The following is a 25,729-nucleotide window of genomic DNA, read 5'->3' on the forward strand; positions in this document are numbered from 1 at the left end:
GGAGGGTCACCATGTACTAGTACTGGCCTCCCTGAGACGAGGGGAAGGAGGGGCACCTGTGCTGCAAGCTTGCAGACCCTTGCTTAGCAAAATCCTCCTTGCGAAACAAGGACAACACTGGGCTCGGCACCTCCCGCGCGTCGTGGCGTTTAATCCTCACAGTAGGACTATCCTCATTTTACAGAGAAGGCATCACTTGGTCCAGGCCACACAGACGGCACAGAATTGGGGTCAGAGTTCAAAAGGGGTCTTGCACACGGCCTTGTGAGACGGTGCCCTCCTGCTGGCCAACTTACCCAGTCCTGGAGGGACGGCTCTCCACGCTGCCACCTCCCACTCTCCTGCTGTTCTCACTGCTCTCCGGGGAGGGCAGGGTGGCTTTCCCACTGCCCTGGGCCTTCCCTCGCCAACAGGCTCATTCCACTCTTCACTCCCAGTCACTGAATTTACGTCCAGGAGAGCTGGGGCTGTGCAGAGAAGGCTAGTACTCCCCCCAGAGGTGTGCTCCTCCTTCCAGAGGCACTTCCCCAGCCCCCTGCAGTGTGAATCGCTAGGGGCATGGGACTATTCTTGCCAATGGTTCTGCCTTGGTGCGGAGCACTCAGACCTGAGGGGATGGTGGAGCCACAGAAGGGGTCCACATCCCTGAATGCCAGCGTGGACAGGAACTGCCCCCAGCCAGGAACCCTGGACTGTTAGGCGAGCATAAATTTTGATCAGATGAAGCCATTAAAATGTCACTGCTTGTTTATTACAGCAGATAGTGTTACCCTACCCTGGTAATGAGGCGCCAACAATAGGAACTAGGCTGTGAGCATTCAGCATCCTTCTCTGATACTAATACACACAAGGTGTATCAATACATCTTGTATTAGTATTATCATCCTCATTGTTAGACAAGGCTCAGAGATTTAGGGATGCATCTATGGTCACACGCAGCCAGTAGGTAGTAGGCCAGGAATGAAGCCAGATGTCTGACACTGGAGACTTCCGGAGATTTGGTTACCAGCACAACGCCATGACCTCTCTCCCCGACTACCAGCCAGACAGAAGGAGCGGGGAAGCACAGAAAAAAATGGCAGGTGTCATCTCAGCCAGCTGGGGTTGGAGAAGCTTACTGACGGCCAGTTCCACGCTTTTCTAATCAAACCTTACAATCAGTCATCTTTGGGCCTCAGTCTCCTGGTTTGTAAACTCACATGAATAGACAATCCTAGTTGCTCCCTATCATGACCACAGAGAGGATTCAATTAGTGTGTGAATGGGCTTCAGTCAAACATCAACCTTTTCTGTTGAATAGTTTAGTCTTCAAAGTGGGCAATGAGGGGCACCTGGGTGGCTCAGTCGGTTGTGTCTGACTCTTGATTTCGGCTCAGGTCATGATCTCATGGTTTATGAGATCCAGCCCCAAGTCAGGCTCTGTGCTAACGACCAGGAGGCTGCTTGGGATTTTCTCTCTCTCTGCCCCTCCCCAACTTGTTTTCTCTCTCTCTCTCTCTCTCTCTCTCTCTCTCAAAATAAATAAACTTAACGAAAAAGTGTGGGCAATGAATCCACAACTCATTTTGAAATCCATCCAAAGAAAAAAACAAGATGGACAAAGGGATATGTGATAGAGTAAATATAGCAAAATGATAATGATTGCATAATCTCTTTGGTGGGTGTATCTGTTTGCCAAGGCTGCCATAACAAAGTACCAGGGTGGCTTAAACAACAGAAATTTATTTTTCACAGTTCTGGAAGCTAGAAGTCCAAGATTAAGGTGTTGGAAGGTTTGGTTCCTTTGGAAGCCTCTCTCCATGGCTTGCAGATGGCCACCTTCTTCTAGCTGTGTCCTCACATGGCCTTTCCCCTGTTTGAGCATCCCTTGGTGTCTCTGTATGTCCAAGTTTCTTCTTCTTATAAGGACACCATTCAGACTGGATTATGACCTTATGACCTCACTTAACCTCAATTACCTCTTTTAAAGGCCCTGTCACCAAGTACGGTCACATTCTGACGTGCTGGGGTTAAGGCTTCGATATATGAATTTGGGTGTGGGGTACACAACTCAGTCCATAACTGTAGGCATACTGGGGTCTCCTGGACAGTTTTTCCCACTCATTTGAATGTTTGAACTTTTTCATGAGAAAGAATAAAATATAAAAAATTTAAATAGGAAACAGAGAACAAGTAGATACCTCCACAAGGATTAGGATTGGGAGTGTGTCAAAGTTAGGGCACCAGCGTTGCCTGGAGAAGCCTGCAGCCATTCATTTTGAGAACTTGAGCAGGGAACTGAATCCCCCTGAAGGACATGTTCTCTTCTGCCCCATCCCCTGCCAATAGGGATGTGTCGAGGAGGAAGGTCTGTCTTAGGCAGATGAAAGAAAATCCTCTCATATTTGCTATTTTATATTAAGTCATATATCAAAGGTGACTCCTTTGTGCATAGATTCAAGGAGACAACCCATCCTCCTTTCTTCCCACAAGGGAATTTTTTGACCTTATCTAAAGGAAGGCATCTGTTTTTTTTTTTTTAGTTCAAGTTCTAATTTGACAAAATGGCATGTGGTAAACAGAAAGGAAGAAGGAGACAATGTTATTAGGAGCCAAGGGAACATCAAGACACCTCCCCAAGACTGGCTGCGCCTTGGCTCTGAATTTAATTACAGTGTCCAGCATAAAGCAGCGAGCACTATTAAATCTTCTGCTACGGCTTGACAGGGAAGGCCAAGTTTGTAGAGTTATTCAGGAGATCTGGCAATAGGTCAGAGACAAAACCCCCCGGTTACATTGGCCCAAAGGGTTGGTTATTTCCAACACCCACTGACAATTGGGGCCGAGTGGAAAGACCCTGTGTTTCTAGCCACTGTGTCCACACCTTCATTTTTCCATGGTGACATTGTAGCTCTATTGACACTCGTGATTCAAAGCCACATAGCTCACTTAACCCTTCCCCTGGAGCACCCCTCCCCATCCTTGCCCCCAATGCCTCCAGTATTTGTTGTCCGAGAGTCCTTGGCAGGTGGGGAGGAGGGAAGCATGGTAACTGGGAGTCCCCTGGCTCCCACCCAGCACAAGCATTTCTACCTACTGGTCTCACTGAATCACTCAGATCCCTGCATTCCAGAAAGTGGGGGACCTTAGGCTGACTCCTTTGGACTCAACTGAGCAATAGAGCTTCTCAATTAAACAAGTTGGAAAGATGAGCCCTAGACTTTCTGCAGCACTAGAACTGTGTGACTCTACCATTCTGAGATCTCAACTCCCATTGCTTTAAACAGACTTTTAAAGACCGAAAAATCCCATCCCGTGTGCTCCAGATGAGAGGCTCTGTTTTGTGTGCATAGCTGGAATTGAATCGGAAATACATTCATGTGATTCAAAATTCCAAAAGTACAAATGAACATACATGAAAACTTTCCTACTTCTGTAGCAGTTCCAATTATTTATTATCACTCATTTAGTTTTCTGTGTATTCTTTCAGGAATATTCTATGCATATACAAGCAGATAAGTAAACAGAATAGATCCCCCCCCCTTCTCAAACGGTTACCTGAATATACAACTATACATAGGCTACTCCATCTTGGTTTCTTCACAGCATTTCTAAGAGCTTATTCTCTAGAACTACAGAAAACGCATCTACATTCCTTTCTATGGCTGCAGAATATTCCTTCACTTGGAAGACATTTTACCTGAAGCAAAAAACAAAATCATTCTTTAAACTATCTTCACGTAGCCTGAAAAAAATCAACTATGAAAATACTCAGTAACAGGCACTGAACACTTACTATGTGCTAAGCACTAGCCTCCAACAACCTTAATGGTTATTCATATTTTCTCCCTATGACAGATAAGTAAACTGAGGCTCACAGCAGTGCCCAGGTAAGGGACAGAGTCATGACTTGAACCTAGATCAGCTGTCTCCTTGTCTTAGTTGCTCGGCTGTCCTACAAATTCCAATTACTTGTGCAGCCTGAGACACCCCGGGCGATCTGCTTCACTCCTCATTAGAGATTTCACTTGTGTTATTTTATTTAAATGTTTATTTATTTGAAAGAGAGCACGTGCATGTGAGCAGGAAAGGGGAAGAATGAGGGGAGACACGGGATCTCAAGCAGGCTCCTCACGGTCAGTGCAGAGCCAGACACAGGGCTCGATCTCAAGACTAGGAGATCATGACCTGAGCTGAAATCAAGAGCCAGACACCTAACTGACTGAGCCACTCAGGCGCCCCTCATTTGTGTTATTTTCGTGTCACAAATAGACTGTGGGTTCCTAGAGTTAGTCTTACGAATCTTCTTCAATATAATAGTCCAGTACATAGTAGGAGGTGCCATAAATATTGGTCGTTATGTTGATGGGAAGTGTATCAAAAATTATATATCTCAGGGCACCCGAGTGGCTCAGTCGGTTAAGCATCTGACTTTGTCTCAGGTCATGATCTCGCGGCTTGTGGGTTCGAGCCCTGCGTTGGGCTCTGTGCTGACAGCTCAGAGCCCAGAACCTGCTTCAGCTTCTGTGTCTCCCTGTCTCTCTGCCCCTCCCCTGCTTGCACTCTCTCTCTCACTTGCTCTCAAAATAATAGTAAATTTTTTAAAAATCATATCTCAAGTAATTGTCACAATTAATTTAGAGATGGAGACAGATTTAAACATGCTAATAATAAGAGAATTTCAATCAATTCAAGTGGATTTTATTGCCCCATTTAGAAAAATAAAGTTGAACAAAATGCAAAGTGGTCGCAGATAGGTATTTGGTCAGAAAACTGAGCATCTTGTCAAATCAGCCACCATTTGCTGGCATTCTATTTGAAAATTTCATACTTAATAATCTTCCTCTTACTGCCTGGGAGAGCCCACACCCGGCAGGCCTGGTGACTTGGCATCCACTGTCCATTTTGAAGGGGGGAAGATTGTCAAAGATTATCATTCCACAGTCCCCTTCTCCTGACAGGGACGAATTGGATACAGGAAATGGTTTGTCTTACCAGCCATGCTCCACACAGGACTGCACAGTTTCCAGAGGGTAGACACTCTCAGGACTCCAGTGCCCTGCCAGGGTTCCCAGAAAGCTCACCTCCGTCTGCGGAGGGAGGGCGGCCTGTGGTGGACTGTGCCCATCGGCAGGCCTTTCAGCTGAGAACTCAGTGTGCTAAGGCACTGCCCTTAGGTGTGAGCCCGTGCTCCCCACGTCTAGCAAGCCCAGTGTCGCCCCTCAAGACACAACGGCACCCAAGTACATACTCGGCCAGCTTAGAGCTAGGAACTCCCATGCTTTCTCCTTGGATCCTCACAATGGCCCCTCAAATTACCTTCCATTGCATCCCACTGTCCAGGTGAGGAAAACTGGCTCTGACATTCAAATTCGCCTGGAGTGCAGACATCCAATTCCAAAGCCCAGGCACCGAGCTGGCCCCTGCTCTGGCTTTAGATGGGAACTCGGAATTCTGAAACGGACCCTTCGGCATTATGAGCAAATCTCTCCAGGCTCAACAGGAGCAGAGGGGATCACAGCAGAAATGAGGCATCCCAGAAGGAGGCAAGCGGCCTGGAGTCCAGCCCTCTTAACACTATTTGGAATACCTGCCGCAGCCAGCAACTGAGCTTAACTATGTTCCAGGTGCAAGGCTCTGCACCTATTAGCTCATTCAGTCCTCACTGCCATCTAACGAGACAGGTACTCTTATCATCCCCATTTTACAGAGGTGGAAACTGAGGTGTTGAGCTATTAAACCGCAACCATTTGGCCAAGATCACTCAGCTAGTGAGTCATGAAGAGGTCACTCAAGGCCAGGGCTGTCTGAATATGAACCCCATGCCCTTCAGGCACATACCTGTGGATTCTCAGGTGCCAGGGCTCAGAAGAGAAACACGTGCCAAGACCCCTTTATCGCGTAGGTGCTAATTACAATAAGTTAGCAAGCAACTCGTTAGCCACAAAGTCAGAGAAGTCTACGCCTGTCAAATCTGGTCCATCCCTTCATGTTACAGATGAGGAAACAGTCTCACAGAGAGCAAACAGGTTGGCCAATACTACACATGTGTCCTGGGAGTTAGTAGTAGGTCCAGAGAAATAACCCACGTTTCTTGAATTCTACCTCAGTGCCTTAGCCCTGTGCTACAATACCTCCCTAAGCACATCACTCAACAGGCCAACATGATTGACTAGATGTGCCTGCGTCTCCTTCCAGTTGGACCCAAACAAGAGAACCTTAGCAGCAATCACTATGGTGGCCAGCTCTAAGCCTGTCAGGAAGGTACACTCTTTCAGGGCCTGCCAGCGGAGAAGGCGCAGGCCAGAGCAGGGGGCCCAGGTAACTGAAGGAAATTAAAAAAACAAAACAAAACCCATTTACCTCAGATACTTTGGGGAAAGCATTTCCAGGTCCCAAACTGTCCAGATAGCCATCTCAGCCTTCCACTCCTCGCTTTCCATGGGCAGGCATGGAGAGTGAAGGACGGTGCCACCCAGAACGACACCACTCCCTCGGGCCCTCATGTTCCTTGGACATGGAAGGCATTCTTCTTTTCCGGGGTTAACTTTCCCTACCATGACCTTGCCAACACAGCTCTACTAAAGATGGGCGGGGAGGGGAAAAGGGCTGTTGTTCTTGCTTGGAGCACCCCTCCCCAGCCCCCATGCTGAACACGAATCTCAATGGTTCAGAGTTTGGTTTCCGAAGGACCATAGAGACTTTGGAAGGCTTCTGGGGGCTACTCTGTGAGGTTCACCCAAGTATAGATGATCTCAGAAGCGAAACCAGTTCATTTGGGGCACAAAGGGGCAGCCCAGTTTCAATTTTCAATGATAATGACCCACCCCTTCCTATAGGAGACAAGTTCAAACACTTGAACAAACCCCCAGTCACAGTAAAGTAAGAAAGCCCCAGGAGGACAGGTAGGTCTCTGCGGTTAGGGTGGCCATCGTCACTCCATCCCCCACCCACCTGGAACCCTGAGAAGCCGCATGCTAGGCCTGAAACCCCTGGAAGGTCCCTCCTGGAGCACGTGTCCCCAGAGAGAACTACAAGCTGCAGCAGGAAAGCTCGTGGGGGCTTTCTCCAGACTTCTCAGACACACCAAGAAGGCCAGGTGAGCAGCAGGGCAGCATGAGTGGGGAAAGGAGTGCGGAGGCCTGGGAGGGAAGGAGACTGCCCAACTCACATTCATGTTTCCTTCTTGGTGTTCCTCTCTTTTTTCAGCCCCCAGCTGGTTTACGGTGCAAAGCCCTCAGCAGCCACGAGGCCTCTCCGTCAGCTGTTGCCAGCTCCCAACACACGCCTCACGCTTGTGCTTATGTTGGTTGCTGTGGAGACCTAAGTGTGGGCTTGAATGGAGCTAAATGCTCCTGGGCTGGGAGATGGAATCGGGCCAGGTGTATTTTTAAAGCGATCTGGGAAAGCCGGTCATCACGAGAAGAGCCTTTTTTCCCTGGTCAACGTGTTCCTGCTTTAGGGACTCATTCACAAATGCTAAGTAATAGCTGAGCCCCTATTTTTGCCTTAGCTCACTGGATATTTTAAGCAAAAAGTTATGGTGTGGGTTGTATTTGCAACTTTTGCCTTTTATAACGCAAGTGCATCGCAGGGGAAATCGTGCCCTTTGGCACGTGTACAGACACTGGGAGGTTCTGGAAATAACGACAGAAATAATGACACACTATACACCAGGCACTGTAGTTTAAGTACCGTATGTTCCTAATTAGCTCACTTAATCTTCACAACCCCTCTGTGAGTTAAACCCTACTTTTGGCCCCATTTTATGGATGGGGAAACTGAGGCACCAAAAGGGCAATTTGCTTGCCCAACATCACAAAGCTAAAGAAAACACAAGATTTGAAACCTGGTAGCAAGGCACCAGAGACCCTACCCCTAATCACTAGAATATTCTGCTTCTACAATGTTTTGAGAGTCAGAAAGTTCTGATTCGGAATTTTGGCCCTAGTACTGTGTGACCTCAGATAAGTGACTACCCCTTCCTGAATGTTAGTTTCCAGCTTGGTAAAATGGGGGTACTACTGGCTCATGAAAATGTTGTGAGATTAGAAGTTATATATGTAGGGATGCCTGGGTGGCTCAGTCGGTTAAGCGTCTGACTACGGCTCAGGTCATGATCTCACGGTTCGTGGCTTCGAGCCCCGTGTCGGGCTCTGTGCTGACAGCTCAGACCCTGGAGCCTGCTTCGGATTCTGTGTCTCCCTCTCTGCTCCTCCCCCACTCATGCTCTGTCTCTCTCTCAAAAAAATAAACATTAAAAAAATAAAACAAAAAGAAGTTATATATGTAAAGAGGCTAGCAAAGAGAAAGCACTCAATGCAAGGTAGCTGAATTAGTATAGCTCTTTTTTTTTTAATTTTTTTTTTAACGTTTATTTATTTTTGAGACAGAGAGAGACAGAGCATGAACGGGGGAGGGGCAGAGAGAGAGGGAGACACAGAATCGGAAGCATGCTCCAGGCTCTGAGCCATCAGCCCAGAGCCTGACGCGGGGCTCGAACTCACAGACCGTGAGATCGTGACCTGAGCTGAAGTGGGACACTTAACCGACTGAGCCACCCAGGCGCCCCGAGTATAGCTCTTTTAAAGTATCAATGGCAGACACAGCTGCTTCCCTGCCCATAGGCCACAGCACCCATCAGGCTCTGCGGGCTTCAAGCTCCTACCACAAACACTTGTAACTATGCCAGAGGGCTCCTCCAGTCAAGAAATATGCTAGGGGCAAGCATGTCCCCAGGAGCTGGTGGGTAACTATCCCAGTCTTCTGTCTCCCTGCCCTCCTGTTCTCCTAGAACTGCACCCCAGCAGCAATCCGCTCATGATCTCCCTCCGTGCTGCCTTCCCTTCCCTGTCTCATGTCCCCACTGCCCTACTGGGATTACCTCCTACATAAACTACTGACACACAAATCCTTGTGTTGGGATCTGCTGTTAGAAGGAACCCAAACGAAGACCAGTATATATGCTGGTGCCTTTGATTCTGATGCCACTTAACCCTCGTGGGACGCTTTACCCAGTGGAAAGGTAGCTATGGTAGACTGAACAAAGAGGTCCAGACTGGTCCCTAGAACCTGTAAATATTACTCTATGCGGCAAAAGGAACTTTGCAGATGTGATTCAACTAAGAAGCTTAGGATGGGGAGATCAACTCAGGGGACCTTAAATGCAATCACACATGTCCTTTTAAGAGAGAAGCAGAAAACTTGACAGAGAAGAAGGTGGCAATATGACCACTTAGGATGCTATGTTACTACTGGTTTTGAAGATGAAGAAAGGGGCCAGGAAACAAAGATGGCAATGAACGTCGCTTTGAACTAGAAAAAGCAAGGAAACATTTGCCAGAGAGTCTACGGAGGGAGCACAGCCTTGCCAACACTTTGATTTCTGCCAAGTGAAACTAATTTGGCATCCAACTTCCAGAACTACAAGGGAACAAATGTGTGTTGTTTTAAGGCACTACATTTGGGGTGATTTGTTCCAGTGGCCAAAGGAGACTAATACAGTGGCTCCGAGGCAAACTTGAGCAGTGGCTCTCAAAGTGTGGTCCCTGGACCAGAGCATCAGCAGCACCTGGGATCTTATTAGAAATGCAAACTCTTGGGCCCCACCCCGAATCTACTGAAATTCCAGAGATGGGGCCCAGCTGGCTGTGTTTTTACAAGTCCTCCAGGTGATACGGACGCTGGTTACAGTTCGGTGGTTAACTCAAGTCAGCCATTAGGGCACCCAGTGAGCTTTAAACACTATCAATGCCTGGGCACATGCCCCAGAGAGTGATTTATTTGGTTCGTTCAGTCTGGCCACTGGGCTTCTATAAAACATCCCAAGTGATTCTTATGTCTAGCCCGGGCTGAGAACCAGCGCTACAGTTTGAGAATCGCTAATCTGCAACATTCACTTTCAAACTGAACTCTGCAGAGCTTGGGAATTCAGGAAAAATGCCCTGAGACTTCTAACGGCGGAGGAGGAGGCAGGGAGATCTGGGTGGCTCAGTCGGTTGGGCGTCCGACTTCGGCTCAGGTCATGATCTCACTGCTTGTGAGTTCGAGCCCAGCGTCGGGCTCTGTGCTGCCAGCTCAGAGCCTGGAGCCCGCTTCAAATTCTGTCTCCATCTCTCTGCCCTTCCCCTGCTTGTGTTCTGTCTCTGTCTCTCTCACAAATATGAAAAATAAAACTTAAAAAAAAATTAAAGGCGGAGGAAGAGGCAGGGACATCTGGGTGGCTCAGTCGGTTAAGCATCTGACTTCGGCTCAGGTCATGATCTCGGGGTTCATAAGTTCGAGCCCTGTGTCAGGCTCTGTGTTGACAGCTCAGAGCCTGGAGCCTTGGGTTCTGTGTCTCCCTCTCTTTCTGCCCCACTCCTGCTCACACTCTGTCTCTCTCAAAAATAAACATTAAAAAACTTTTTTTTTTTTAAATACAAAAATAAAGGAGGAGGAGGAGGAGGCAGAGTCCAAGCCAGCATGACTGCTGGACCCAGAGGTCAAAAAGTCACGTGCCCAGATGGGGCTAGCTAGGTAAATGCAAGAAGTGGACCAGGCTTAAGACAAGAGGGTGCAGTGGGGGTCTGAGGAGCTGGCACTGAGCAGCCACCAGCCACTGCATTCCAAACAGTCCTTGTCATATCAGAATATGTCTTGTGGGTCCGCACTGCCAGGCTGTCCCATTTGTCAAGAATTTTGTTGTTTTTTTAAGAGACATCAGAAGCACCTTTTAAAAATGTTAAATCACTCTATTTTAAACGTTAGCAATGAAGGCCATGAAATACTTCTCTATTTTAAAGGACTACAACGTGAAGTCTGAACATGCTACACAGGAAGACTGGATTCCATCCTTGGGCAGCTGGTGTGGGCCTCCATCCCTGCCGCAGGTGTCTTTCATTCACGTCTTGGGACCAGCGGGCCAGCCTGGCCTAGTGCGTTTCAGGGTGATGCCTGAACTCCATATGGGTGGAATGTGCTTGTCTGCTCACTGCTGCATCCAGTTCCAGGTACATGGCTGGCACTTATTAAGTGTTTGTTGAGTGAATACTTACAGTAATTCTGGGAGACAGAATTTTATACCTATCTTACAGAGGAGGAATTTGAAGCTCACTGCAGTGAAGTGGCCTTCCCCCAACACACGCTAATAACCAACTAGCTCAGGATTCAAACTACTGTGCAGGGCAAATACAAACAGAGCTGTGAAAATGCTTTGCAAAATGAGAGGTTTGGGGATAACTGGTACCAATTATAAGAGCAGTACGAGTCAGTACTCACAATGTGAACCACATTTCAAGATGATGGGACGCCAGCTTATTTGGTCCCACAGGAGCCAGAGGGGCTTTCTATTCATTCTGGGGCTGTGCTGCTGTTGTGTGGCTGTGGCAGTGGCGGTTGTGGATCTGGGGGAAGCAGGCGTGAGCGAGGTGGATGGTGATGTGGGGGCATGCCTCTGGATATCGGAAGGGAAAGCCTCCCATCTCATACCCAGCTCTCTCTGTACCTGAGCTGCAGCTGAGTCCACTGCTTTATTCAGAGGCTTGGGGTGAGGTGAAGGGGGAGGTTGGGACCCATGGGGAGCCCTCTAATTTAAGAACCCTCTCTGATTGCATTATCCAGAGGAAATATGAAAAGCTAAATCAGAGGAGATGGTTAGGAAGTGCATTATGGAACATTAAACAATAGCTGATCACCATCAGACACAAATAAATGGCCCATAATCTACTGCCAAGAACATGAATGGTTCCCAAGTGGTGACCTGGCTGGCTTCCAGGCAGGGCAGGGCAGAGCTGGACAGCAGGTCTTTTAGGCCACAAAAACCCTGCTCGGGGTCACACCCCAGTAGCCAACAGAAGATTCTGGTGCCCAGACAGTATTCACTTTTTTCCACATGATCGCATTCTACGGGACTGAATTGGGGTCTTCTCACCATCTGGTGTGGGAGTCCCGCCTACCTGGGAAATCCTGTATTGGGGGAGGCATAGGATAGGTGGGCTCACAGTACCTGAAGAGAATGTCCGTGAAGTAGTATTCCCCTCATTCCAGAAGGTTTCATCCCCCAAAATACCCTGGTTGAGGCTCATCTTACTAGATCATCCTTTAGTTTAAATCCCCATGAAAATGCAAATACCTTTTTATCAACAATAGCCAAACTATGGAGAGAGCCCAAGTGTCCATCGACTGATGGATGGATAAAGAAGATGTGGTATATACACAATGGAATAGTACTCAGCCATCAAAAAGAATGAAATCTTGTCATTTGCAAGAATGTGGATGGAGCTAGAGTGTATTGTGTAAGCAAAATAAATCAGAGAAAGACAAATATATAATTTCACTCATATGTGGAATTTTAAGAAGCAAAACAGATGAATATATGGAAGGGGGAAAAAAGAGAGAGGGAAACAAACCACAAGAGACTCTTAAAGATAGAGAACAAACTGAGGGTTGATGGAGGGAGGTAGAGGGGCCGTGGGCTAGATGGGTGGTGGCTATTAAGGAGGGTACTTGTTAAATTTTTGTTTTGTTTTTTACATTTATTTATTTTTGAGAAACAGAGTGAGTGAGACAAAGCGTGAGCGGAGGAGGGGCAGAGAGAGAAGAAGACACAGAACCCGAAGCAGGCTCCAGGCTCCGAGCAAGCGGTCAGCACAGAGCCTGAGGCGGAGCTCGAACCCACGAACCGTGAGATCATGACCTGAGCTGAAGTCAGATGCTCAACCGACTGAGCCACCCAGGTGCCCCAAGGAGGGTACTTGTTGTGATGAGCACTGGGTATTACACGTAAGTGATGAATCACTGAATTCTACTCCTGAAACCAATACTGCGCTGTACGTTAACTAAGTAGAATTTAAAAACAAACAAACAAACAAACAAACAAAATGCAAATACCTTCAAAGGAGAGAGTAAGGTAGGTAGGCCCTACACACTTTACTATAAAATAATCTTTAATCTTTTGCTAAGACCTTTAGGCATTGATATGCTGAGGAGAAAGTAGGAGGGAATGGAGAATAAAGAATCTAGAGGAGAGTTTCTGGAGGGTAGGAGGGTAGTCTGCAGGACTTTAAAAGCTACTATCACTATTTGTCCATGGACATCGATCTAAGTTAGTAAAATCCCTGGACTTAAAGTCAGAGGATGGGATTCCCGTCTCCAGCTCTCTTATTTTATACCAGCTGTGTGATCTTGAGGAAGTCACTTAACCTCTCTGAACCTTCACCTCCTCGGCTGAAAACTGGGAGTCTCGCCACACCCATCCCAGAGGTGCTATGAGAATTACATAAATCGAAGTGTGTGCAAGGTCTGCCCTTCTATAAATATTGTCCTTGGGTCTGTGCCACCACATTCTAGAAATTGTACAACCACTGAGCTATATCTGTGAATGGATATTGGAGCTGAGTCAATCCACAGACCCATAGCGAGCCCAGCCAGGGCCTGCCAAACCCAGGCTAGATCAGCTGACCTTGGTTGGCCCACAAACACGTGAACTTCAGTGATAAATGATTGTTATGTAAGCCACTGAGTGTTAGGATGCTTTATTACTCAGCGATAGTTAACACAATATCCCAAAATTACGGCTCCTGACACTTAAAATTTTAAGGCCATGTTCAAGAGAAATCATTCTAAAACATACCTGACACTTATCTGCCTTTTTAAACAAAATTAAGTGTACACAATTCAGTCTTCACTGGGCCATTCATGCTCATAATAGTGAGAAACAGTTAATGTGTCATAAGTCAATGGTGCCCTCAGGGGTTACCTACAGAACAGGGGCTCTAGAAATAATTCCGGTCTGCTATTCTTTTTGATCTCAGAACTATTCCCTGCTGATTGGCCATTTTTCTTGTAATCACTTTGGTCAGCTTTTTTTGTTGTTGTCATGGTGTCCATCGTAAGCATGAACTCACCCTCCCCAACCTAATGTGCCACACCACCCTTCCAGAAGCTTGCTATCTAAGCCTGCTCGAACGGTATCCAAAGCGACAATTAATAGACTTGGAGGAAGAGTCAGAACTAGTTTTCTGTGTATCAAATGCATGTGCTTTAACACTGGGCGTTCTGTCATCAATTCTGGCCTCTTTGAGGCTTTTTGCGCCCTTCTGTGGTTCTCCTCTGGGACCCGGCAGTGGAGTTTGCTAGGTAGTAAGCGTCTCTCTGGTCTAGATAGTTGGTGCTGTGTCTGGAGTTGTGGGAATACAGTCCTTCCTGGAGACAGTGAAGGGCTGGCTCAGCTTTGAAGGAAAGTACTGCCCAACAGGCCTGTAAGAGTTCTTTCTCCATCACACCCTTGCTGGGCCATTTAGCACATGCTGCCTGTGTTTCAACAGTGGATGTTCACAAATTCCCCCAGAGCAGAGGCAGCATCCGACTTGTCTCTGTGTCCTCTGTACCACTTAGCCCAGTGCTAGGCACATAGTAGGTGCTCACTAAGGTATGGTGGGTGGCCCTTGTGTCTACGAGCATAGGGCTTGTCTTCCTCAGAAGAGTAAGAATCTATAAGATTCTGAATATAGAATATTTTACACCAAATTATTGGAAAATATTTTCAAAGGATTAAAGTGATCCTGTGTCAAAGAACAGTTCTCATTTCAGGGCAGAAGTTTATTTCTGAACTGTGTTATGAAGAAGCCATGGTGACTAATTGTGGGAACAAGGCCAAGAGACTCTACAGGTGAAAGCAGATATTTTTTGCTCTATTGAACTGTTACCTTAGTGATTCTCCCTAGGTGCACTCCCATTGTTTGTTTGTTTGTTTGTTTTTTAAGTAGGCTTCACGCCCAACATGGAGTATAACCCGGGGCTTGAACTTGCAACCCTGAGATCAAGAGTCTGATGCTCAACTCACTGAGCCAACCAGGTGGCCCCTTCCATTGTTTTACCAAATGTCTAAGGACCACATTCACAACCAGAAGATCTGGATTTAGAAATTCATCAGGCAGGGGTGCCTGGGTGGCTCAGTCAGTTGAGCGTCTGACTTCAGCTCAGGTCATGATTCAAATCTCTCACGGATTTGAGCACCGTGTCGGGCTCTGTGCTGACAGCTCAGAGCCTGGAGCCTGCTTCAGATTCTGTGCCCCTCTCTCTGCCCCTCCCCCACTCATTCTCTCTCTCAAAAATAAGCATCAAAAAAAATTAGAAATTCATCAGGAAGTGCCAGTGGATGTATGAGCTAGCTATTCCACGTTCCCACCCCTCCCTCTCACTCTGTGCCCCAGAAGCTAATTGCCATAGAATGTATCCAGAGGCTCCCCCTGCCCCCTAGCTTCAGGCTGGGTTTGGCCAATGGCAGGCACTGCAAGAGGAGCTGAGGCACCTGGGTGGCTCAGGCAGTTAAGCATCTGACTGCGGTTCAGGTCATGATTTCACAGCTCATAGTTCAAGCCCCGCGTCAGGCTCTGTGCTGACAGCGCAGAGCCTGGAGCCTGCTTCAGATTCTGTGTCTCCTTCTCTCTCTCTGCCCCTCCCCCACTCACACACACACACACACACACACACACACACACACTCTCTCTCTCTCTCTCTCTCTCTCCTTCAAAAATAAATAAAATAAAATAACAAAAAAAAGAGGTAGCTAGATTGGAGTAGAGAGAAGTTGGGGTACTTCTTGTCTATTTTCTCCCTGCTTTGGGTCCTTCTGTGGTCATAGCTCCTGTTCAATGGCCCCTCCTCCAAGGTTCCAAATCTTCTTAGGATCAATTTCCCTATTTCTTCCTCTTGCCTTTCCTTTTTCTTTTCTTTTCTTTTTAATATTTATTGATTTTGGGGAGAGCGCAAGCAGGGGGGTGGGAAGGGGGCAGAGAGAAGGGGACAGATGATCCGAAGTGGGCTCTGCATTGACAGGCTGAGAGCAGACAGCCCTATGTGGGGCTTGAACTCACAAACCATGAGATCATGACCTGAGCCGACGGTGGACACTCAACTGACTGAGCCACCCAGGTGCCCCTCTTCCTCTTGCCTTTTTTTTAAAATTTTTTTTTAATGTTTATTTATTTTTGAGACAGAGAGAGACAGAGCATGAATGGGGGAGGGGCAGAGAGAGAGGGAGACACAGAATCGGAAGCAGGCTCCAGGCTCCGAGCCATCAGCCCAGAGCCTGACGCGGGGCTCAAACTCACGAACCGTGAGATTGTGACCTGAGCTGAAGTCGGACGCTCAACCGACTGAGCCACCCAGGCGCCCCTTCCTCTTGCCTTTTTAAGCAAAAGCGTGGTAAAGACTTCCCGAGTTACTAATTCCTCAACTTTCCCTGTTGGCTCCCTTAACCCCACTCACACCTCTGAAAGTGGTCCCTTCGTTCAAATCTTCATCTGAACCATCTGAAGTGCTTCTTTTTCCTGTTGTTACCTTGACTGCTACAATCTATACAATGTCCTACCTAAAAGATGTCTACACTGCACCAGCAGTGTCTCTAGGGCAAGGAGTTAAAAAACAAAAAATCAGAGGTTCTTTTCTCTCTAGTTTTCAGAACCTAGTAGCCATCTGAGTCTATCTAAATTAAATGATATAAAATGAAGGCAAGCCCCAATCTACAGATGAGAAGAATTATTATTCCTCCATTCACTCACTCATTCATCAAATATTTATTGTGCACCTACCATGTGCCAAGGCCTGCTCTGACCCTGGGGAACCAATGATAACATACAAGACAGTCCCTGCCCACATGATGCTTACAGTCGAATGCCGACTGTCTCCCAGAAGTCAGAGCCCATCAGAGGCAGGGCTAGAACCAGAAGCCAGAGTTTCCTTAAGTCTGGAGCCTTCAGCAGATTCTCAAAGGACTCTATTACCTAAATAAGGTTAAGAACTCACTGGATCAGACCAAATGAACTATCCAGCTGCCCCCCCTTAAATAGAAGGATCATGAGCCACCAGCTCCCAGAAGTGTGGCGCTCCCAGCTGGAATTTGTGGGGGCATATTGTCATACAGGCGTGGTGACACAACCACCCACCTTTCCTACCCTCCCTACTCTTCACCTCCCAACAAGTTCCCCTGTCCTCTCCTTCAGCTTCTCCCATTTTCATAATTACCCTGTGCCCTTCTCCGAGCCCTTCCCTCAGGGCCCACAGATGCGGGCAGGCCTGGCCGCACAACACGTTGCTGAACTGATTTTATGAACAGAGAGGGGCTGGGGTCTGGATTCTGAGACATGTCGTCTCTGAGAGCCTGTGTTTTCAGCAAAGGCAGTGAGAATGAAATGTCTGCCTGCGTGAAAGTATTTGTGAGATTCAAGTTGGAGGGCATGACTGAAACCGCCTCTGCTGGGGGAGAGGGGGGAAGCCAGGGGCGGCTGAGGTGAATTGAGGGGGGCTATAACGGGACAGGCAGCAAAACTGGGGGGTCTGCCTGGCTCCCTCAAGCCCTCCGGAAACATTTGAGTTTCCTCAGAAAGGTTTAAATAGGCCATGCCAGTAACACAATACTTCCCCTGCTCTGGGTCAGACAGGACGAGGGCAATCTGGTGCCTGCTGCCCTCAGAGAAGTTTGGCAGGTCAGCTTAAAAAGCCCTCTTCCTCAAATCACCCAGCCCTACCTCTGACAGACACAGTCCACTCTAGGCCAGGCCAGGGGCACTCTGGAACCCTCCACATCCCCTCAGAAATCTCCCGTCTCCCACGACCTCCAGCTGCCCTATTTGGGCAGAAGTCTCACCGCGGGAAGAAGGCACAACAGGAAAGCAGCCAGGGCTGGAAAAATGGGAGACCTAGTCCTGAGGCTGCAAGGCTCCCTGCCCACGGGCGAATCACTGGATTCCCCTTTCCCTGCTGGGACAGGAAGGGAAGAGCTCAGCGGAGGCGTATTTGCTCCACGACATCCCCCTTGAGTCAAGCCCCCTTCAGAAGGGGTTGGGGATGTGTTCACAGAAATGTCTGGGGCTCACTTCTCCCTTCCATGCTCTCCTCTGTGTCTCTTTTAAGCTCCCCACGATTCCCAAAGTGAAACCACGCAGCAAGTGGGGAGAAGTGGGAGAGGCAGAAACCATTTTTTAAAAGGGTCTCTGGCTTTGAGCAGCTGGGTGGGGGCCACTTGGAACAAGGACGGAGCGAGCTTCTGAGACAGCTCGGGTGACAGGAAGCTGCTGGGGTGGCTGTCTCCCTCCAGCCTCCTTCCACCGAGAGCAGAAGGGGGAAAATATCAGGACACGCTGCAAAATAATCTTCCACCCTCCCCCCCACCCTGCCCCCAATGGATGGAAGAGAGGAAAGTGTGGTCATCATTTACCTGCTGAAATTGGGAGGACGCTGTTGATGAAAGTAGGCTGAGACACGATAAAGCGGAAGAAAAGCTGCAGATAGATTCCCAAAGTCACTGGATTCAGGACAACCATGCTGGCTGGGGTCTGGCAAGTGTCAAGTTCTCTGGGCAAGGCTGCTCGGGAAGCCTTGCTTATCTCTGCCTTTGTCTTCCTCACTGCTGTTTGCGCCTCTCTCTCCCCCCCTCCCCCTCCCCCTCTCCCTCTCTCTCCTGTCTCCCTCTCCTTTCCCCATGCCTTTACCAAGAAAGAATGCCAACCATTTCCCATTAAACCTTCTCCGTACTACACAGGGTTATATTTATCTCCCGCACTGAATCAAATGCCCACATTAAAATACTATGTCAGAACTTCTGTTTTGGAGACTGAGGTGAGTGGCTACTGAAGAGGCGGTGAAAAGGCAGTTGAGTCTCAAACGTTCACTAGAAGCAGTCCTCAAAGGCAGTCAGATCCCCAATTACCCCCCAGCAGCTGCCTGCTCGGAACGGAGGTGTCCAACAGCACCACAGAATCACTGAATTTCCACAGACACAAATCCCTCTGCTGTCAGCCTGTGACACTTTTACCCGCTCGGTGACAAATGCAAAGTTGACCTTGGATTATTTTTCTTTAATCGTCCAATAAAACGGGGGAGGTGGATTTTCTCAAACAGCTTTCTCCAGGAGAAAGTGTTTGTTCTCCCTGCAGAAGCAGCACCCTTCTATCTCATCCACAGCAAAATAAGTGAAAAGACAGAAAGTGAATGATTATCAAATTACACTTGGAGAAAGAGCATCAATGACTTGATCTTTGGCAAAATCCAAGTAAAAAGTGCTGCGTCCTTAAATGAATACCCCTTATGAGTTTATGAAGCCTGTTACAGAGATCCTTAGATTATTAAAATAATGATCTACAGAGTTGCCCAGTTGGCTTTAATGCACATAACGTACTCCCGGGGCCCCGTGGGAGTTTGTTTGGGAGTGGTTTGGGAGTTCCTGGCCTCTGGGGTGGGCGTCCTTGGGGAAGAGCACCTTTCCTCATCTCTGGGGGAGGCAGAGCGTAAGGCAAGGCTCCCCGGCTTTCGCACCAGTCTCGTCCGCCTCCCAGCTCTGCTGTGACAGCAGCCGAGTGTTTGCCATCTCTGAGCCTCAGTTTTCTCATCATAAAATGGAGGCGGTGTTTCCTTTAAAGGTATGCCGGAAAGGTTAAATGAGGTAACACGGATGGATCACAGATGAGGTAAAATCTGTGTATGCAGACAGCAAAAATGAAATGCAGGGAGCTGTGGTGGACTGGGGGTGATGATGGCCACTGAAAATCCGTCCCGTCCCTGTGCACGTGAGCCACTCTCCCCGGCAAGAGCTGGAGTCTGTTTCCACCCCCATTCAACTGGGCTGGGCTTGTCATTGGCTTTGACTAGTACAGTGTGGCAGAAGTGACACTGTACCACTTCCAGGCTGAGGCCCTAATGGGCCCGGCAGCTCTGCCTTTGCCTTCTAGAAGCTGCCCCATAAAGCTACCACATAGGAGAGTCTGAACCATCGCATAGCAGCAGGGAGGGGGAAGCAGCCAGCCCCTGTCTGGCCATCTCAGATGAGGCAACAGCCACGTGAGGGAAGCCAGACCATGTGGGTCACCAGATGACGATGGCAGTCACAGCTGAAGAACAGCCCAAATGAACCCAGCCCAGAATATGGATTCATGAGCATATAAAATGGCTGTTGTTTTAGAATGATTTATTGTACGGTCATAGGTAACTGATAAGGGGCTTATAAGGAAATCTTTTGAAAGCTTGAAGAATATACTTAGGTTATATTCAAAATTAACAGGACGGGGTGCCTGGGTGGCTCAGTCAGTTAAGTCAGGTAATTTCAGCTCACGTCATGATCTCATAGTTTGTGGGTTCAAGCCCCACATCAGGCTCTGAGCTGGTGATGCAGAGCCTGCTTGGGATTCTCTCTGCCCCTTCCCAACTTGTGCACGTGCTCTCTCTCTCTCTCAAAATAAATAAATAAACTTAAAATTTTTTTATTTTATTTTTTATGTTTTATTTTATATTTGAGAGAGACAGAGAGAGACAGAGTACAAGCAGGGATGGGGCAGAGAGAGGGAGACACAGAATCTGAAGCAGGCTCCAGGCTCTGAGCTGTCAGCACAGAGCCCAAAATGGGGCTCAAACTTATGAACCCTGAGATCATGACCTCAGCCGAAGTCGGACGCTTAACTGACTGAGCCACCCAGGTGACCCAAACTTAAAAATTTTTAACAGGACAGCTTCATGGTACCCCCATTTAGCTATTCCCAAACTATTTAACAGAAGGATCTGTGATTGTTGGCTAAACCCCACTAGGAAATTCTCAGACTTGTTCTTGTTAACTTTTGAAACCTATAGTGCCAGCAGCGGTCTTTGGAGAACGTGCTACCTGGGAAGAAGGTAACTCTTGAGTAACCTGCTGCCAGAATCTGAACTTTCACCATCTAGCTCAGATCCCTCCTGTGAAGCAAGAGTGATTTCTTCCTTCTCTCAGCACACAGTTCTCACCACTGCTGTTGGCATAAAGTGGGTCAATATGTCATGCCTGCAACGCCTGCTATTGTTTTTGAGCTGCTTCTAAACCACCTTGCATTGCTATTTAACTTGTGTTAATGTCTCCAGAGATAGAGGATGGTCCCATAGCTCTGTGTACCCCAGGACAGTCCTTGCCACCTAATCCTCAACAATGTCAGTTAATTTGATCAAATCACACCACCACAGGATGAAAAGAAAAGAAAAGAAAAGAAAAGAAAAGAAAGAAAATGGCATAGTTTTATGCTCCAGCCACACTAAACAAACTGCATTACCCAGCACCCCTTTGTGCCTTTGCACAGACAGTAGCTGGCTGGCCCAGGCCTGGTACAAGAAAGGACTTTGGTAAGTATGGGGAGAAAGTGAGAGGGAATGTGGACAGCCAGCCACGCAGAATTAGAGCCTGCATAGGAGAGGCTGCATATACACATTCAGGCCACTGGGGGGCGAGTCACCTCTACCCTCTGGGGAGGCCCCAGCACAGAGGTATTTATAAGCCCCAATAGTTATGAAACAGCTCTTTGTAAATTTCCATTTCCCATGTACTGTGTATTTTATGAGTCTATTTCTTATAGGGTTACCCTAACTGACTGAGAAGTTATCTTTCTTCAAACTCTCCTGGAAGGGCTCTCAATCTTTCAGAATCTAATAACACAGGCTATTAGATTACCTAGAAGGAAATTATTTGAGATTTGTGAAAGGCTTATACCAACAAAGCCAGTCAAAGCTAGAGCTTTCTCTCACAGGCCTCGTAGGTAGGAATGTATGGTATACAGATAGGCAATCTGATGGTACTCATCAACACATGACATACACATGTGTCGTTTGATTCAGTATTCCACAGAAATACTCATTCAACTGCCCAGGGGTTGAGGTGCAAGGATGTTCGTTACAGCCTCAGGTCTGAAACAGCCTAACTTTCAATGAATATGAGATTGGTTGAATAAATCATAGGACTTCTCTTCAGTGAAACATTATACAGTCATTACAAAGAAGAAAGTAGTCTTTGCAACAAATATTGCTGGAAAAATCAGCAATATTTGGGAAGAAATGGTAAGAAAAATCAGTCTTCCGTATGCAGAACAAACAAAAATTATTCTTAACTCTTACTTTACCCCATACATAAAAATTATCTCAAAATGGACCATAGACTTAAGAGAGAAAATCATTAAACTTCTAGAAGAAAACACAAGAAAATCTTAGTGACCTTGGGCTAGGCAAAGATTTCTCTTCAAATTAAAATTTTTTTCTTAAATAAAAATGGCATATATTTAAGATATACAGCATGTTTTGGTACACATATATTTTGTGAAATGATTACTGCAGTCAAGACAATGAACATATCTGTCAACTCATATAGTTACCTTTTTTCTAGTGAAAACACTTAAAAACTACTCTCTTAGAAATTTCCACTGCACCAAAACAGTATTGGTAACCGTAACCCCCATGCTATATGTTATTATTCATCCTATATAACTGAAACTTTGTACCCTCTGACCAATGTCTCTCCATTTCCCCCATCTTCTCCAGCCCCTGGTAATCACCATTTGACCCTTGGGTTCTATGAAAAAAAGTGTTTTAAATATTAGGACATAAAATGCATGAAGCATTTAAGAAAAATGTTAAACTGGACTTGATCAAAAATTTTAAACTTCTGCTCTATGAAAACCAATGTTAAATTGAAATGACGAGCCAAAATGAGCACCTGGGTACCTGGGTGGCTCAGTCAGTTAAGCGTCTGACTTTGGCTCAGGCCATAATCTCGTGGTCCATGAGTTTGAGCCCTGCATCGGGCTCTCTGCTGTCAGCACAGAGCCTGCTTCAGATCCTCTCTTCCCATGCCCCACTCATAAACGTGCTCTCTCTCCCTCTCTCAAAAATAAACAAACAATAAAGAAGAAAAGAAAAGGCAGGGCAGGGTGCCTGGGTGGCTCAGTTGACTGAATGTCTGATTTCTGCTCAGGTCATGATCTTGCAGTTTGTGGGTTTGAGCCCCACGCTGGGTTCTGTGCTGACAGCTCAGAGCCTAGAGCCTGCTTCAGATTCTTTGTCTTCCTCTCTCTCTGCCCCTCCCCTGCTTGCACTCTGTTTCTCTCTCTCTCTCTCTCAAAAATAAATAAACATTAAAAAAAAAAAAAACCTCTCTAAAAAAGAAAAGACAAGCCAAAGACGATAAGTAAATATTTGCAAAACACATATATGATAAAGGACGCATATTCAGAATATCTAAAGAACTTTACAAGTCAAAAATAATAAAGCAAGCCAATTAAAAGAAAAGGGCAAAAGGTGTAAATAGATACTTCACCAAAGGAGATACGTGAATGGCAAATGAGCACATGAAAAGATATTCAACATCATTAGTCATTAGAGAAATGTAAACTAAAACCTTAATGAAACGCCACTACATACTACTAGAATGGCTAAGTTTAAAAAGACAGACATTTCCAAGTGTTAGTAAGGATGTGGAGCTGCTGGAACTCTCACACATTGCTACTGGGAATGCAGAATGGTGCAACCGCTTGGGAAAACAGTTTGGCAGTTTCCTTTAAAGTTAAATATGCACTTACTCTACCACACAACAATTCTACTCATAGAAATGAAACCGTATATCCACCCAAAGACTTGTACGTGAATGTTCATAACTACTTTCTTTGTAATAATGAAAAACTAGAAACAACCCAAATGGCCATCTACTGGTGTAACCAGTTGTGTGTAATACAATACTACACGGCAGAAACAAGTCATCGGGATGAATCTCAAATGCATTATGCTAAAGCCAACACCACAAAAGGCTACATACTGCATAACTCCATCTATAAGGCATTCTGGAAAAGGCAACACTACCGGATGGAGAACAGATCAGTGGTGACCAAGAGTTAACGGTCGTGAGAATCAGCTACAAAGGGAACTTTTGGTGGTGATGGGGGATGTTCTTTATCTTGACTGGAGTGGTTGTTTGCCTCCTTTGTCAAAACACGTCAAACCGTACTCTTAAAAAGGGTGAGTTTTATGTGAACTTTCCTGCAATAAGCTTGACTTTAAAAAAATGAGGCAAAGATAGTTTACATTTATGCATGGACGTGGAAGGCTGTCCAGAGAATATTGCTGACTAAAACTGCAAAGGTACAGTGCATCTGACCAAACATCTGAACAAACAAGCAAATCTATTTATCAATTACGTATATGTGCAGAGAGAAAGATCTAAAATAATACACATTTCACACTTGGGGATGGCAGTATGTAGGATAAGAGATGGAGGGAAATTCCCTCTTTACTCTTATACATATTTGTATTGGAAATTTTTGCAATGAGTGTAACTTAATTTGTAACTTAAAAGATATATTTTTTAGCAGAATCAGAGTCTTGGCAATCTTAGGAGTAAGGAAGGAAGGAAGGGGGGGAATAAAAGGTGTATTTTCTCCATGTATGAGATCCAACAAGTCCCTGCCGACGTGCTGAGAGGAACAGATAGAACATTTTGATTGGTCCTGCCAGAGAACAGATCTCTGAGCATGTTCTGGCCTGGAATTAACGATGATTCAGTTATGCTAAGGCCCTGGCCACCTCCTGCTGGCAGCTGCACCAGCAGGAGAGAGATAAGACAGGGCAACTGAGAGGCCCAGGGAAAGTCCCTCCTCACAGCTCCCTGTCCTCTGACAACTCAAGCTGAAATCAGAGCCAGAACCCATGGAGCCTCGAGATGCAACAGAAAGACCCAGCAGAGAACCAGAAGAACGAGTAAGTCTAATTAGACGAATTAGACTCACCAAGGCCTTGAATCTGCAGTTCTAATCCCAGGGCAGGGAGCTTGCTGTCCTCACTTTCAGGGAAGAGATTTGCACTGAGTTGGCCTCGAACTACCTGGATGCAATCACAATAACAACAATAATCTTACCCAATTCAGTGTTTCTCAAACTGTGCTAGAGGTGCTCCCACTGTAAGAGATATTCCATTTTTACAAGGTAGAGGAGTTCCCATAAATTGAGAAACACTGTCTACTTTATGCTCCTCTTGGAAATTTACAATATATATAAGTATACTAAAGCCACTGGCGTGTCCTGTAGTAAAGAAACCATTTTACTTGCTCTTACCTCTCAAAGTATTTGACTCTCAAACCCATTTTTATTTAATTCTTATTTGATTCCCCCTTTTCTTCTTATCTAGGTTCTATACAATAAATACATTACTGATGTGCTAGATAAATAATTACAATGTAGGGCTTTATTTTTTTATAAAATCTTTTTTTTATCATTTTCCCCCATTTGTTGTTCATGCAGTGAACAACAATGAGATAAGACTTGTAATTCCTATTTTACAGAGAAGAAAACTAAGGCTTATGGGAGGCTCTGGTGACAGCAGCAGACATCGGGTCACTGGCAGGTGGAGTGATTACCAGCAAGACTGGACCTGAACCCTCGTGCTGGTACACTGAGCCAGAGGTCATCAGCGCTCCCAGGCCTGGACTTGTTCTCCAAGGGAACATCAATCAACTTCATCTTTACCTGGAACTGGACCTAGAAATGCTGTGAGTCCAAGAATCGTTCAGCTCTGAAGATGCGAAAGCACACTCTTGGTAGGGAGGACAGGAAATCTTTTATGGTAGGAAGTTAGGGAGGGCTGGAGACTTCAGAGGAGATCTTCCAATGGTTTACGACAACCGAGGAGTGATGGTTCTTGAACTGAAACCTGTAAGGAGGGAAAACATCCTGATTCCCAAGCAAAGCCAGTTTCCTGGTGTTACTTATTTCAAGGACGACAGAAAGGTATGAACTCAAAAGAATAAAGCCACCAAAGAACATAACAGATCTTAGCCCCACTTTTGAAGGTCAGGCGGTGAGTTTACCCCAGATTTCCCCTAGGGTGAACCCCAGAAACTTAGTTGAATTCACTTCATTCTCTTCTAGCCAGTCCAAATGCATGTTTCTAGTTAACCACTGTTTGAACTTACCATGTGTTCATTGCAAAATTTTATTTT

The 25,729-nt window shown here is 46.5% G+C and overlaps 2 protein-coding genes across 4 annotated transcripts in view; both read right to left on the reverse strand.

Moving 5' to 3' along the window:
* COLQ (collagen like tail subunit of asymmetric acetylcholinesterase) overlaps positions 1-18,384 on the reverse strand; it is a 76,850-nt gene extending 58,466 nt beyond the window's left edge. The window contains exon 1 of one of the 2 annotated variants that reach the window (XM_053903824.1): positions 18,179-18,384. In XM_053903824.1, coding sequence (XP_053759799.1) covers positions 18,179-18,284 — 106 coding nt within the window. In that variant the 5' untranslated portion in view covers positions 18,285-18,384. The remainder of the gene's footprint in view (positions 1-18,178) is intronic. The other variant, XM_053903826.1, reaches the window with a different exon arrangement.
* Positions 1-25,729, reverse strand: part of HACL1 (2-hydroxyacyl-CoA lyase 1) — a 93,298-nt gene that overhangs the window by 9,685 nt on the left and 57,884 nt on the right. Inside the window, exons 19-20 of one of the 2 annotated variants that reach the window (XR_002076433.2) lie at positions 25,257-25,440; positions 24,522-24,615 (exon numbers count right to left, since the gene is read on the reverse strand). The gene's annotated coding sequence lies outside the window, so the exon portion shown is untranslated. The remainder of the gene's footprint in view (positions 1-24,521; positions 24,616-25,256; positions 25,441-25,729) is intronic. The other variant, XR_002076434.2, reaches the window with a different exon arrangement.

Source organism: Panthera pardus, unplaced genomic scaffold (genome assembly GCF_024362965.1).
Source record: "Panthera pardus isolate Hobbes unplaced genomic scaffold, ASM2436296v1 HiC_scaffold_16, whole genome shotgun sequence".
NCBI classification, from domain to species: Eukaryota; Metazoa; Chordata; class Mammalia; order Carnivora; family Felidae; genus Panthera; species Panthera pardus.